Below are 14,333 nucleotides of genomic sequence, written 5' to 3' on the forward strand. Positions count from 1 at the left end.
CAAAATAGGTTAATTTAATGTTTTTCTTACTCAGAATCACGAGGCCTTTCGACCCTAATAGGTGAAAAAAAGCGTCCTTAATTTAATCTTACCACTTCGTTACCATTTTTCAAACACTTTGTACAGCGATTACAAAGTGGAAAGTTTGCAAAATAATAGGAAATTTTGGGACTTTGAGTAATTATGTTAATTACGAAGTAATAATTACTCAATGTTTTGGGACCATTTTTTTGTCTGTTGTTTTTTGTCCTGGATCGAAAGCGCTCGTGATTCTGAGAAGGAAAAACATAAAATTTACCTACCTTAGAAAAAATATTTTTGGTGATTGTTCTCTCGAAAATGCCCTTTTAATTTAATAATTTGGTAACCAACCTAACCCTTGTGTGAAATTAATCCATGTATTGGTCAGTACTGTCAAGCTGCACCAATTTTAGTGTAAAAACAGTACAGCCGATTCGATTAGATATTAAATGGCTCATTAAGAGTTATCGATCGGGCAATTTATGGTCTAACAGTCATAAACCAGCGACTACTGTAATTGATGCTATAATTATAACGATTATAAGTGGTTCAACCATGGTGAAGCTAGGACTGGTGGTGATTTCTGCGATTTTCTGTCTTGTTGCCATCGAAGCTTTGCTGGGTAAGTAACACCTTTGTTTAGTGTTGCACACTGTCCCCGTAGATTTAAATTTACATGGAAGTTGGACAACCCTGTAATCCCTGTATATTCACAATTTCACATATCGAAATAAATGTTCATGATCAAATTTTATCTCATTACATTGTAAAAATAAAATTTGCACAATGTAATGAGCATACCTAGATATTTTTCTGGCACGAACGAAGTGACACTAGTGTCTTCCTTCCGATATTTAATTCATCGATAACTTACATTATACTAATATGTCATTAATTATTACATATAATCATGTCACTAATTATTGCCGTGGCACTGAATCTTGAGTAGTTTCATGTGTTCTGTCTACCCCGTTTAGGGAGTATAGGCTTGAATTTATGTGAATGTAACATTTATTTATTATAAAAAGGTCACATATTTGAAAATATATGTAGAATAATAATAAAACGAACCATATTTTAATAGTTTACATAATTTCTTACATGATTATTCATGATTTTAGAGATTATTATTAAGGGTAATTAATAACCTTATGTAAGGCTATTTATCGATAAAAGGATTGTCGATGTTTTTATTTTGTCAAGCACTAACAATTTGACGTTCGTGCCAGAAAAATATCTAGGTATAGTAATGAGATAAAATTTGATCATTCCGCCCACCAAAAAAAAATGGCCAAACATCAGAGATAAATGAGGTGATATATCTGGATTATTATTTCAGCTCTGAACGCACAATTAAATCCTAAGTAAGTTTCAGCTCACCGCAGGCAGGGCAATGATACTTCAATTAGTCAAGATCTCGAAGAAGTGAAGAGCAAATGCACGCCGGGAAAGTTCTATAAGAGAGGGTGCAAAAGATGCTTCTGTAATGATAAGCAGAAACCCATCTGTGGAAAGATAGAAGATTGCAAATTGGCTAATAAGTGTACGTGTTTTATCCCTTTAAGCAACCAATTTATTTATATTTCTAATACTGGCTATCTCGGTAACAGCTCTAACGATTTCGCTAAAATTTGTTTGTGAGGTTTTCGGGAGTGAAAAATCGATGTGGCTTAGTCTTAGGCCTTAAATATTCATAATATGTTTTTCTTTATAACAAAATATAACTCTGAGCGAATTTGGTCTCTCAGATAGGTACTCAATTCTTTATGCTTCATCTTTTTTTGGATCGTTTTTGGTTTAAGTGAATTAAAAAATCTTCAATATAAGCAAATTTAGTTGTTTTGCAGTCCCAACGAAGCCGAAGTTTCTCCAAGACTCTCTACCAGAGCTCTATGAACTGCCAATGCTGCTGCACCAGTCATCTAACTGTACACCCGGTGTCGTTTACCGAGTCGACTGCGACGCATGCGTCTGTCTCGCTAATAAGAATCTGATGTGTAACGATATACTCTGCCCAAGTTACTACGATATTAACAGGATAGTGGCCAAAGAAATGTCTGGTAAGAACGATTTGACTTGAAGATTTTCTGATCACCATCAAACATAGCTGCACGTCCAGAGTAGATTAAGTACCGAGTAGTATTCGATGCATGTTTTGCTTCGCAAATTAAGAATCTGATGTGTAACGATATAAGTGCTCAAGCTCAAATTACAACGATATTAAGAGGATATTAGCTAAAAAATCGGCCAAGAGCGTGTCGGGCCACGCTCAGTGTAGGGTTCCGTAGTTTTCCGTATTTTTCTCAAAAACGACTAAACCTATCAAGTTAAAATCAATTTTTCTAGAAAGTCTTTATAAAGTTCTACTTTTGTGAATTTTTTCATGTTTTTTAAACATATGGTTCAAAAGTTAGACGGGGGGGGGGACACACTTTTTTGCTTTAGGAGCGATTATTTCCGAAAATATTAATATTATCAAAAAACAATTTTAGTAAACCGTTATTCATTTTTAAATACCTATCCAACAATATATCACACGTTGGGGTTGGAATGAAAAAAAAATCAGTCCCCACTTTACATGTCTTTACCCTAATAAAACATTTTTTTTTTTCACTTTTTATTTTACCACTTTGTCGGCGTGATTGATATACATATTGGTACCAGATTTCAGCTTTCTAAGGCTAACGGTCACTGAGATTATCCGCGGACGGACGGACGGACGGACAGACGGACAGACAGACATGGCGAAACTATAAGGGTTCCTAGTTGACTACGGAACCCTAAAAATTACCTTAGTAATTGAGATTTTTCAACCACCATCAAGCTATTCGCATCAAGCAGAACGCCTTGCAGCCATTTATCGAGTGGTCTTCGACCTATGTGTTTGTATTGCGAATAAAAATCTGATGTGTAACGATATACTCTGCCCAAGTTACTACGATATTAACACTTGTAACAGAATAGTGGCCCAAGAAATGTCTGGTAAGTATGGTCATATTACTTGAAACATTTTCGATCACCATTAAACCTAACTGCACGCCCGGAGTAGCTTAAGTGCCGAGTGGTATTCGATGCTTGTTTACCTACGCAAATTATAAATCTGATGTGTAACGATATACTCTGGTCAAGTTACAACGATCTTAACAATATTCTTCTTTTCGTGTGAAGGGATCCTAATTCCTAACTAATTGCCCATATCTTGCCACCTAAAACATGATCTTCGCTAAAGAAATATCTGGTCAGAATGAATATTACTTGAGGTTTTTCTACCACCATCAAGCTACCAACTTGCTAGAAGTAGCACGCCATCCAGTCACATTTGGAGTGGTCTTCGACGCATGCATTTGTCTCTTAGACAGGAATCTCTTGTATCACGAATACGATCTACCCCCGACTAAGATATAGAGGTAGTAGGTACATGACTTTAGTTAAAGAGATGACTGATAAGAATGGGAATTAATTATATATTAACTTTCTTTCAAAACTACAAAAGTTACAGTCATAAAACTATAGACATTACGATATAGTTTTTTCGATTGTAATGTAAGTAATTCATTGTCATTCCTATTTTATCCCTGCCAGTGGCACTGTTTTGAGCTTCTGATACGTCACTGCGTTGTTCTTCACTTAAGCTTGGCACAAAAACTCACGACGTGGTGTTCTCTTGCCTCTCTTTATTTCTATTCATTTAGTTATAGACTATGGAAGTGTCTTTTGTTGTCAATCGTTCACAGTACCTACTTAACTACCAACCTAATCATTTGTCTTTTAACTTCACATTATTTACTCAAAATTAAGACTTACCTTTGTCCGCAGGAAGTACATGTGAAGTGGGCATAAACAAGACCAACGAATGCATTTCATGTCCCTGCATTAAAGGCGTCCTGAAGTGTGAAGCCCTGTTCGATTGCATTCCAAGTGGAAGGAGGGGCCTCCAGAGTAAACCTCTAGACCTAGACGCCAAGAAAAAAAGCCCATGTGTGAAGGGAATGGTTTATAAGTAAGTCCTCTTAAGATAGCTTTGCGCTTTGACATGGGGTTCTTTAAATAGCTGGTATTTAGGGCTCTCAAGAGTTAACAACGCTAAAGTGGCTCGCATGATGATACTTATTCATGACCTCTTTGCAACAAGCAGATCGTCTGCTGAAAAGTAATTACTAATAGATAAGTAGAGGAGGTCTGTTTCTGTTAGGTTGACTCAGATGCCCGATGGGAGAACTGGCTGGAAATACGAACCCCACGTGGCAAATCTCTGAGGAACCGAGACAATGGTTTGCTCATTATCTAACCCAGATATTACGATCAGCCAGTGCGATAGTACGAGTATATGTACGAGTATAGTTGTATACTGTACATGTCGTAATTAAAATTTGTCTGACGAGTAATCGGGATGACATCAGATGACCTTTCCTTGATGATATCTTCTTTTTCAACCTAGCGTTTTCCAAGCGCGGATCTAGCTTCGTGCCCAGGGGGGGTCACGTGGTAAAGGCCCGGGGCCCCAGGGGGGGGGGGGGGGTCACGTGGTCTATTTGTATGGCCAACTTAGGCTCCAGGGGGGGGTCATGACCCTCATGACCCCCCCCCTGGATCCGCGCATGGCGTTTTCCCGGCCTAGCGCCGGTCTTCTCAGTCTTTTCCACTTTGCCCGGTCTTCGACATCCTTAGGCGTGAGATTGTTCTCTTGCATGTCCGCTCCTACGACGTCCAGCCAGTGCTTCTTAGGCCTACCAAGCCGCGTGACTTCGGGGCCTTGAAGAGTGAGATTAAGGCATCTGTTCCCATATATGGCCATACCATCGGAGGCGGCTTTCCTTGGTGCTGTATTAGGGTTCCAAAAAAACGTTTTTTTCCGGCTTGAGAAAAAACATGAAGAAAAACCGTGAAAAAAACAGTTTTTTTTTCTGGAGTATGTTTTTTTTTTCTAAAGTACGAAATCTCAAAATTTTCAAAGCAGTTAATACTTTCATACGGTTTTTTAGACTTAATGTTAACTATTAAACGAATTTCATGAAATAACTTTAATTTCTGGTTTTACAAAAGTAACATTTACGAAATCTGTAGTTAGTAGTTATCACTGTTTACTGTTGGCAACACCATCGCCTCTCCACGCTGCACGCCGCGGGGATTCCCCAATAAACGTTTGTATACCGAATGTTAAACGAATTAAAATGTACGAGTACGTTATTGTTATTGAAACACGTTACAACTCACGAACAACCGTTATTATCGAATTATTTGTTCATCTGGAAAAAAAACAATGGTGCTCGGTTTTTCTTCATGTGTCTGTTCATAATTCTCAAAAAAAAAAAATTTTTTTTTTCTATTGCAAATTATATGCTATATTCAGTATAATTATATATATCATTCTAGACGCGCCTGCAACCGCTGCTACTGCCAAAAGGACAACTCCCTCCGCTGCACCCTCATGCGATGCTTGAAGCACACCGAAGTGCAACGGCTGAAGAAACTGCGCTCGCAACTGGAAAGGGAAGGGCTTTGAACGTTTCAAAGTAAATTGCAACGCATTCATGTTTAGCAGTATTAAAAGATTATTAAACCAATTAACCGTAATGTTATCTTATCTTTTATCTGCGGAACCCGTTACGGATACACTTCGACCCATAGGGATAGGGATCTTTTGTGCAATTACCCCCTACAATCCTAAGTTCCTTCAGCTATTCAGAATTTTCTCGATTATCTCCATGGATTTGATGATGAAACCGTAATATTACTATACCTAGTTTATAAAAACATTATGTTTGATAATGTAATTTAAATCAGTTTTCCAAATGAATATGTCCGAATAGCCCCTTGTTAATTTACGTAACTTTTTTAACTAGTTGCGAATAAGGTAGGAGTATTCAAATTGATTAAATAAAAAAAACATAAATGTATATCTAACTAATGAACATATAAAATGGGTGGGGGGGGGCGTAGAATTGTCTAAAATGCGTTATTAATATAGTAAATAATTCGCCCTGACACCTATATCTACGTGCTTAATAATGCTGCATGACGATGCATATCTGTTATTAGTACCTACAATTTACTTTTAGGGCCACTTGCACCCAAGAAAATGGAGTAAATAATAATAATAATTAATAATTTAGATCTTAGTTGATAACCTCCAAATAGTCCAGGGTAAAGATGTCACTCTTGTCCTGAATATTGCGTTAGACCTAGACCTTGGTAAAAAATACCGGTTATTATTTTCATCATAGAAAACACGAACCTAATGTTCATGGAATTAAATATCATATTTGTATACCAAAAATTTGGCACTTAGTATTTATGAAGCTTAATAGCATTGGGAACAGCGGTTGCATGGCTCATTAAATTTTCGTATTCCAGAAATATAATTGTCAATTTCGATCAAAATCAAAAGTTTTAATTAAAAATTCCACAAAATTAATGTAGCGGGTTAAATTAAACACAAATATTTTAGTACCTTTTTATTAGCTTACATGGTGCGTGAAATTTCCTAATTAACTTAACTGTTCGATAATCTGAATTTTTGGAAGTATTTAGTCAGAAATGTTCAGGATCGTGACATTTCTAACTTTACTGTGTCTTCTTCGGTTCGCAAGAGGCAATTTCCGTAAGTGTTTTTCTTTATCTCATTTTATGAATGTCTATTTTCGATTAATCCTCCATTTTTCCGAAGGCACGTGCGTTCCGAACACGCAGTTTTTTCTGAATGAGCGCATATGCTACTGCGACGGGAAGGGCCAGTGGACTGAGGCCAGCTGCCACAAACTCTGCAAGCCCGGCCAGACGGTGTGGCACGGCTGCAGCCAGTGCGTCTGCCAGGACAACGGACAACTGCTCTGCAACAACATCAACTGCTCCGAAGACCAAAAAACAATCCCAGTCACTAAAGCTATCAGCTCCATAGGACACTGGTGTACTCCCCTAAGAATATACTACGTCGACTGTAATGTCTGCGTCTGTCCAGAATCAGGAAAAACTGCCAATGTACACTGCGTCAAAGACAACTCTTGTACAGCTCTAAGAACTCCCTCTATATCCGACCTATTGGCATCTAACAAAAACACATGCAAACCGAGTGTATTGTACGTCTTCCATTGTCTCCAATGCTTATGTTCCGAAGAAGGAATCTTCACCCTGAACAATTGTGTAGAAACTTGTCCACCCAATCCAAAGCAAAGTCTTACGCGTACATGCACACCTCACTCGTTCTACAGAAATGAATGTAACGTATGTTTGTGCCCAAGTGACGGAATACATAGTGACTCCTCCTGCACTCAAGAAGTATGTGATGACACATTTAAGTTTAAAGTCCTTCAAGCTTTAACATCAGAAAGTAAAACGTGCATTCCTCACCAATTCACCTCACCTCAATGCCTGTACTGTCATTGCAATCCAGACGGAACGATTAACCAACAAACTTGCCTAGAACTCAAATGCTTAAATACATACTTCCACGAATACAGTGTAAGGAGCACTTGCACTCCAGGAGAAATGGTACCGTTCTGCACAGAATGCTTCTGCCTTCGCAACGGTTCAACACATCACGATTACTGTACAAGAGGTTGTTCATATCGAAACAAAATACTGACTCTGGAAAAAATATTTAAAGACACTAAAAATAATCAACTATTGGACTTTCATGCTTTTGATACAAAGACTAATGCATTGACATGCGAACAAAATTCAATATATGTTGAAAACGATAAATTCTGTCTATGCCCCGATAGCCACACTAAAGAGAAATCTTGCTTAGTAGCAGTTAAGAAAACGTTAATTCTCGAAAATCCTTTAACTAAATTTGATTTTAAAGAGAGTAATATAAACATAGACTTCAGTAAACCCTGTATGCCAAGTACATTTGTAGAATTTGACTGTAACACTTGCTTTTGCTCTAAAAATGGAACTATTGACCCTGATTGGTGCACCTATGACGACTGTGATGCCATTCGGATTATTCATGAAGCTCAAAAAGCTCATGGACCTGTGGCTAAAGAACTACCAACATGCGTCCCCGGATCTATAACCGAAATTAGCTGTAACTTCTGTATCTGTCCCGATAATGGCCTGTCCAAGGACAGAGCGTGTACAAAAAACCGTTGCAGTGACGTGGAACCGGCGGCGACCTCTACCGACAATTTTGACTGCGACCCGTTAGAATATTACGAGGTGGATTGCAACATTTGCTTGTGCCCCGGTGACGGCATCAAAAACGTGGCAAAGTGCACTAAGAACATCTGCGAAGACAATTTCCTAAGATCGGATGCATGTGTACCCGGGAAGCTTTTCAGTGAAGAGTGCAACATCTGTATATGTCCTCCTGATGGCATGAAAAGTGACAGAGTTTGTACTAAACACGATTGTAAAAAGGCAGACACGACATGGAAGAAGATATACCAGTATTCTAACAGTATAATAGAGGAACTTCCAGATAACGGAGACGTTAGTGAGAAAAAGTTGGATCATTGCTTCCCCGGTGAGCAGTTTACAATTGATGGGCACTTTTGCGTGTGTCCCGAGATGGGATTCAAGATGTACGCGACATGTTCCAACTCCGCTCGTGAAGGAGATGAAATTAATTTCAGAGCAAAGGATAGCACTGTAAGTATACTTTGTAATTTGATGATAATGCTGCCGTTAGAGGCACCTACTTATACACTAAACTATTCAATGACACTCCGGTCACCAAAAACTCCCAATCGCGTTCGTACAAATTACAGTAATAATAGAGTTTTTAGCCAGCCTGATAATTGTTACAAGTAAAGTAAGTAAATATTTTTAGCACTTAAACAATACATTTTCAGGAAACATCTACGAATTCGAGTATGGGCATCGCTGACTCTTTCCCACCTACACAGATAACACAGAAACCAGAACCTGTCGAAACGTGCTTCGTTCACAACGATATGACATTACCAGCGAATGAAACTGTTATAAAATGCACTCCAGGATCCATGTATGTTAAGGGGTATGCTAAACACATATTACTTATCATTTTACGAAGACACCGTTGGTTAACAATAATTAGTAATCGAATAAAATCGCGAATTCCTCGCTCGCGAGGAAGCGCTGGTGGCCTAGAAGGAAGCGCTGGTGGCCTAGCGGTAAGAGCGTGCGACTTTCGATCCGGAGGTCGCGGGTTCGAACCCAGCTTGTACCAATGAGTTTTTCTGAACTTATGTGCGAAATGACATTTGATATTTCTCGTATCTCACGCTGTTCCTCAAAGTTAAAACGCAGTAAGTCTATATGCATTCCATACCTACATACTTACTACAATCTTCTTTTCCTTGACAGACGAAGATACAAGTTTTTTTTAAGTAGTGACGAATTGCCAGTCGCTTTTTGGTAAAGGAACGTCGTGAGGAAACCGGACTAATTCTAATATTAAAGGCCTAGTTACCCTTCGGGTTGGAAGATCAGATGGCAATCGCTTTCGTAAAAACTAGTGCTTACTTCAAATCTTGGGATTAGTTGTCAAAGCGGACCCCAGGCTCCCATCAGCCGTGGAAAATGCCGGCATATACTATTGCAATATTAGCTAAAAATTGGAGCATTAGACTTTTCGTTCGTCGCGACATCCATTGACAAGTAGCAGTACAGATAATTATCGCTAGTTGTCGCGTGATTGTCGCTAGATGTCACTTAACTATGCCTATACGAATAACTCGCATTTACTGATGTAAGTATGAAGTTACAACTCTTTCCTCAAGTACTTAGGTGTAAATGTTACGTAAGTTAAAGCTGTGTAAGTCAAAATCACAAGTTAAAGAGTAGAGTAAATATAAATAGTTCTGTGTGGGTTTCAGATGTCAGCAATGCTTATGTCCGGTCGACGGTGATAAGATAGAGTACTGCCGCCATATTAATACTATGCAATGCAATTCTACTGAGTCCTCGTACATGAGAAGCAGAGGAGGTGAGCTTACTTACATCACTTACATAAAATAAATAAATAAAATAAATAAATATTATAGGACATTCTTACACAGATTGACTGAGGTCCACGGTAAGCTCAAGAAGGCTTGTGTTGTGGGTACTCAGACAACGATATATATAATATATAAATACTTATATACATAGAAAACATCCATGACTCAGGAACAAATATCTGTGCTCATCACACAAATAAATGCCCTTACCGGGATTCGAACCCGGGACCGCGGCGCAGCAGGCAGGTTCACTACCGACTGCGCCAGACCGGTCGTCAAAATATCTTTACTTTAAAATGGAACGAGAAGGACCGAATACGTACAGCTTGGCAAAAAGATGTAAAGTCAGCCCACGATAAGTTTGCAACGATTTTGATAGCCCTGCCTCTGTAAGGGTTAAGTCATCATTTCATCGAAGGTTGACGTTTAAAATAACAAGCTACACCGGTAAGGCTGCCAAAATTGTTGCAAACTTATCGTGCGTTGTTGACTTTGAAATGGAACAATTTGTTTTTTGAAGTGCAAATTCTAAGGGTCCCCCCACATCTAGCGTCTCGCGAGCGTCGCGTCGGGCCAACTGTATGGGCAAAGCCTGACGCCGCGTCGACGTCGCGTCGACGCGACGTCTTTTTCCATACAGTTGGCCCGACGCGACGCTCGCGAGATGCTAGATGTGGGGGGACCCTAATGCGTCTTCCAAGTTCACGTCTGACATCGTTAAGCGTTTAGCGCGCAGTGTTGCCAACCCGAATTTTGAAAAAAATGCTAGTTTGATGCCAAAAATTTACCGACTTTTGAAATAAACTTGTCCGCATTTCATGAGTTTATGTTTGCCTTTTCAATAATTCGAGTAATGTAAAATATTTAAAACGCTAAAAAGATGGAAGTACCTAACTATAGAAACGCAAAAACGTGACAGTCACTTGACAAAATGTTTTTAAGGTTATGTCACGAAGTTTCACTTCTTCCGCGCGGAGGGACTTCGCGCACTATTGTTTTATTATAGCAACACATTACTTTTCTCATACAGATGTGTCAAAATATAGCCTGTCGACCAAATTTTGGCAGTAGCAATGTACATCGAACTAAAGTATGGTATCCCTATAAAACGAACAAAAACCAGCAATGTACGTCGAACAGCCACATATATTTTTTTTCAAGGGGCTCGTTGGGGCTGCAGCATTGGAATGCCTCCCTAATAAAAAAAGCATATGAAACGCGTATACTCATTCTTTACTTCCTTACGAATTAGATAATGTATTAAAAAGGGACGGATGTATGCTAGTTATTTCTCTTTTTCGTAGGGTGGAGGTTTCCACAGATAAGATACAAATGATACGCGAATATCCACCGATTTTCAAAACTAGTGTTGCTAGCCCGCGATTTTTCAAATTTGCCGCCTTTTTGACAAGATTTGGTTGACGGTCTATAGTTGCCACGTGCAAAGCGGTTTACATAGACGGTGGCGCCACTATTATTTTCCACTCTTTTTTGAGTAAGGTTTACTTTTTACTCGAAAATCGTAGTTTTTGTTTTAAGTAAAACTGTAGGTACTTAGTTATTTTAGTAGTTGTTTAACTTGTTTAAATTTCTTTACTTTAACACATTTTTATAATTTTTCTCTCAGCCCGCACTAACACGAAGAACATCGCTGTCTCGCCGCACCAGCACACTCGCTACAAGTGCGCGCGCGGGACAGAGAGGGACGCATGCCACGCGTGCGAGTGCGAACGGGACGGCATGATCCGCGAGCACTGCTTCAGCAGCGCCGCCGCTGAGTGCGCGGGAGTTGAACCCACGTTCTTGAGGGAAAGGATTTAAGGAATAATAAAATAAACTAAGTCAGTGATTTTTTAATTTTTTTAGTGTATCTCATCGTTTTTTTTAATACTACGTCAGTGGCAAACAAGTATACGGTCCGCCTGATCACAGAATATATAATAGTACAAGTACAGAAGGCCCACTGCTTTGATGTTTACGGAATGCCGCCTTTTTAAATGCCTACAAAATTCTTACAAAGAAACGAGCCGCACGTGCGCGGCGTCTGGCGATAGGGTTGCCTATTGATTAAAACGAATTAATACTCAGATAAAATGTTACTAATTATATTCAAGTCTTGGGTACTTTCTAGGTATATATACCGTATGTATATCTTTTGGTTGAAATACCAACATCACAAGCCTTATTGAACTTTTCCGTGGGACTTAATCAATAGTAATTCTGTATAATAATGTCCTATGGTATTTATTTTATTAATTATGTCTATTTAACTAAGCATTATTAGCCATTCCACATGCGGACATCGCATATAATTTTCACGACGTAAAGTAACAATAGAAAATGTGAACGTGCGTTCTGTGAGAACGCGCGCCACCCCTGAGTAGGCCGCGAACTCGCGGCCGCCAGCATGTACTTGTAGCGCGGCGATAGAATCGCGGAGTGAGCCGCCCCTGGCCTGATGGAAAGCGGTTACCGTGACCTATGGACGCCTGCAACTCAAGTGTCACATAATCATCACTATTTTCGCCAGTTTCATTTTTGCCACCTGTTCGACTACTTAGTGGCAAAAATAAAAAAAATAGTATTAGAAATTAAATATTAGTAATTCAGATTCAAGTATGGAATACCTATACACTGTGGTGAGGGATTCAAATGTTAACGCCAAAGCATAGGTGGAAATCATTTCATACCATGTAACACATATAGGCACTGCTTTTCACATCTCCTACGAAGAAATTTACATCACAGGCATTTACATGTCAAAGGTGGTGTATAAAAAAACATTAAAAAAATTTTATTTAATCCAAACCCAACATTAAAGTTGTTGTCGTTGATTATTTTTACTTTTATAAGATTAGTGCTTGGATACCTTGGGTAGGACATACTTGCATGTTTAAATTACATACTTTTTTATCATTGTATGAAATACAAAATAAGTGGTTCAACATAAATGGTGGAGGGTAGAATAATTTTCTGCCAACAAACTGCTGTGCAGTTTGGCAGATAAGTACAAACCTACATACATACATACATACAATCACGCCTGTATCCCATAAAGGGGTAGGCAGAACACATGAAACCACTAAAGCTTCAGTGCCACTCTTGGCAAATAAGGGGTTGAAAGAAAACGAAACTGTGACATTGCAGTGACAGGTTGCCAGCCTCTCGCCTACGCCACAATTTAACCCATATCCCATAGTCGCCTTCTACGACACCCATGGGAAGAAAGGGGGTGGTGAAATTCTTAACCCGTCACCACACAGGCACAGTAAGTACAAACCTTTTTTGTAATATTTCTTTGTTTATAACGAAAAAACAAAAAAAAAAAAAACATCACATGTATGACAAAAACAAAGAAAATAGTGTTTCCTAATGGTAGAGGCACAGCAGTGTTTACAACGCCAGCATTTCTGAAAATGGTAAAACAGTAACCTTCACGCCGGTGGCGCGTTTCGGATGGCCGGTTTTTGGATGCGGCGCTGACCTCTCTCACAAGAGCTGTAAGTGGGCAAATTTAGTGATTAATCAGGAGTTTTTGAATTTTTTGATGTTTCAAAAATTTAAGAATCCACTTTACTCGATAGCGTCCGTGCGTTTTCACATTATCCGATCCGATATCGGATGTAGGACCGATATCCCGCACATTACAGGCGCCATCTTGGGTTTTACAAGCGTTTTATTCAATTTGCCTTGTTAGTTTGGCTCAAAACGTAGAAGCTAAATTTGACCCACTTCCCGGTTTCCGATTGAGTTGAAATTTTACACAGATAATGTAAATCACATGACAATGCAATACTATGGTATCATGGAGCTGATCTGATAATGGAGCAGAAAGGTGATCATAGGATCTCTGTTATGAAACGTCGTATCCATATCGAGTAAGAGTTTTCAGAAACGTCTCGGAGAGCAGTAGATGACTGTTGAAAGAAAGGTACAGTCGGCGATAAAAGCTTGTGCCAAGAATGATTTTTTTGCAAAATAACTTATTTTCTATTGAAATCCTTCCGACATCCGAAATAATGTGAAAACGGTCATGGAAAATGACTTTCAGTATAATGTATAGGCATGTATAGGGAAAGCGCATAGAGCCTTCCGAAATTGAACTTGTACAGCGCCCTCAAACGGTTACTTACTAGAACCAAATACCAATATAGGCAATATACAGGGCAAATAAAAATTTGATTTAAAGTAGAATATATCGTGTTTCCTTTATTATAAAAAAACTTTTAAGAATTATGACATAAACGTAACTTGGACTGTTATTAGCAGTTTTTACTTCGGCATCTAAGTTAGTTGTATCAGTATTCAACACTATTTACCTCCCTCGCGTTAACTGCACATCGTATAGTGGTGCAAGTGACTTGTCTCAGACTGTGTTCAATGTCAAAA

General features: G+C 38.8%; 2 protein-coding genes across 4 annotated transcripts; both read left to right on the forward strand.

The window, feature by feature from the left end:
* The first annotated feature begins 363 nt into the window (after positions 1-363).
* LOC125238039 lies at positions 364-5,600 on the forward strand. 2 transcript variants are annotated; one of them, XM_048145323.1, is made up of 5 exons: positions 364-643; positions 1,391-1,564; positions 1,869-2,081; positions 3,838-4,021; positions 5,395-5,600. In XM_048145323.1, exons 1-5 carry the CDS (start codon positions 397-399, stop codon positions 5,522-5,524), a joined length of 948 nt encoding a protein of 315 aa, XP_048001280.1. In that variant the 5' UTR covers positions 364-396; the 3' UTR covers positions 5,525-5,600. The 2 variants fall into 2 exon arrangements, with proteins under 2 accessions (XP_048001280.1, XP_048001281.1); XM_048145324.1 differs by having other exon boundaries at positions 366-643; positions 1,397-1,564.
* An 869-nt stretch (positions 5,601-6,469) lies between these two features.
* On the forward strand, positions 6,470-11,788 carry LOC125238040 (protein psiQ-like). 2 transcript variants are annotated; one of them, XM_048145326.1, is made up of 5 exons: positions 6,489-6,622; positions 6,689-8,613; positions 8,817-8,980; positions 9,822-9,931; positions 11,572-11,788. In XM_048145326.1, exons 1-5 carry the CDS (start codon positions 6,559-6,561, stop codon positions 11,763-11,765), a joined length of 2,457 nt encoding a protein of 818 aa, XP_048001283.1. In that variant the 5' UTR covers positions 6,489-6,558; the 3' UTR covers positions 11,766-11,788. The 2 variants fall into 2 exon arrangements, with proteins under 2 accessions (XP_048001282.1, XP_048001283.1); XM_048145325.1 differs by having other exon boundaries at positions 6,470-8,613.
* The last annotated feature ends 2,545 nt before the right edge of the window (positions 11,789-14,333 follow it).

Source organism: Leguminivora glycinivorella, chromosome 22 (assembly GCF_023078275.1).
Source record: "Leguminivora glycinivorella isolate SPB_JAAS2020 chromosome 22, LegGlyc_1.1, whole genome shotgun sequence".
Taxonomy (NCBI): domain Eukaryota; kingdom Metazoa; phylum Arthropoda; class Insecta; order Lepidoptera; family Tortricidae; genus Leguminivora; species Leguminivora glycinivorella.

What these genes read in the sequence shown, in the direction of transcription:
- LOC125238040 (XM_048145325.1), top strand. Translation starts at nt 6,559, where the DNA reads ATGTTCAGGATCGTGACATTTCTAACTTTACTGTGTCTTCTTCGGTTC. An exon ending in GGATCCATGTATGTTAAGGG is followed by an intron (nt 8,981 to 9,821) that starts GTATGCTAAACA and finishes TGTGGGTTTCAG; the next exon opens with ATGTCAGCAATGCTTATGTC. An exon ending in GTACATGAGAAGCAGAGGAG is followed by an intron (nt 9,932 to 11,571) that starts GTGAGCTTACTT and finishes TTTTTCTCTCAG; the next exon opens with CCCGCACTAACACGAAGAAC.
- LOC125238039 (XM_048145323.1), top strand. Translation starts at nt 397, where the DNA reads ATGTATTGGTCAGTACTGTCAAGCTGCACCAATTTTAGTGTAAAAACA. An exon ending in TTGCAAATTGGCTAATAAGT is followed by an intron (nt 1,565 to 1,868) that starts GTACGTGTTTTA and finishes GTTGTTTTGCAG; the next exon opens with TCCCAACGAAGCCGAAGTTT. An exon ending in GTGAAGGGAATGGTTTATAA is followed by an intron (nt 4,022 to 5,394) that starts GTAAGTCCTCTT and finishes ATATCATTCTAG; the next exon opens with ACGCGCCTGCAACCGCTGCT.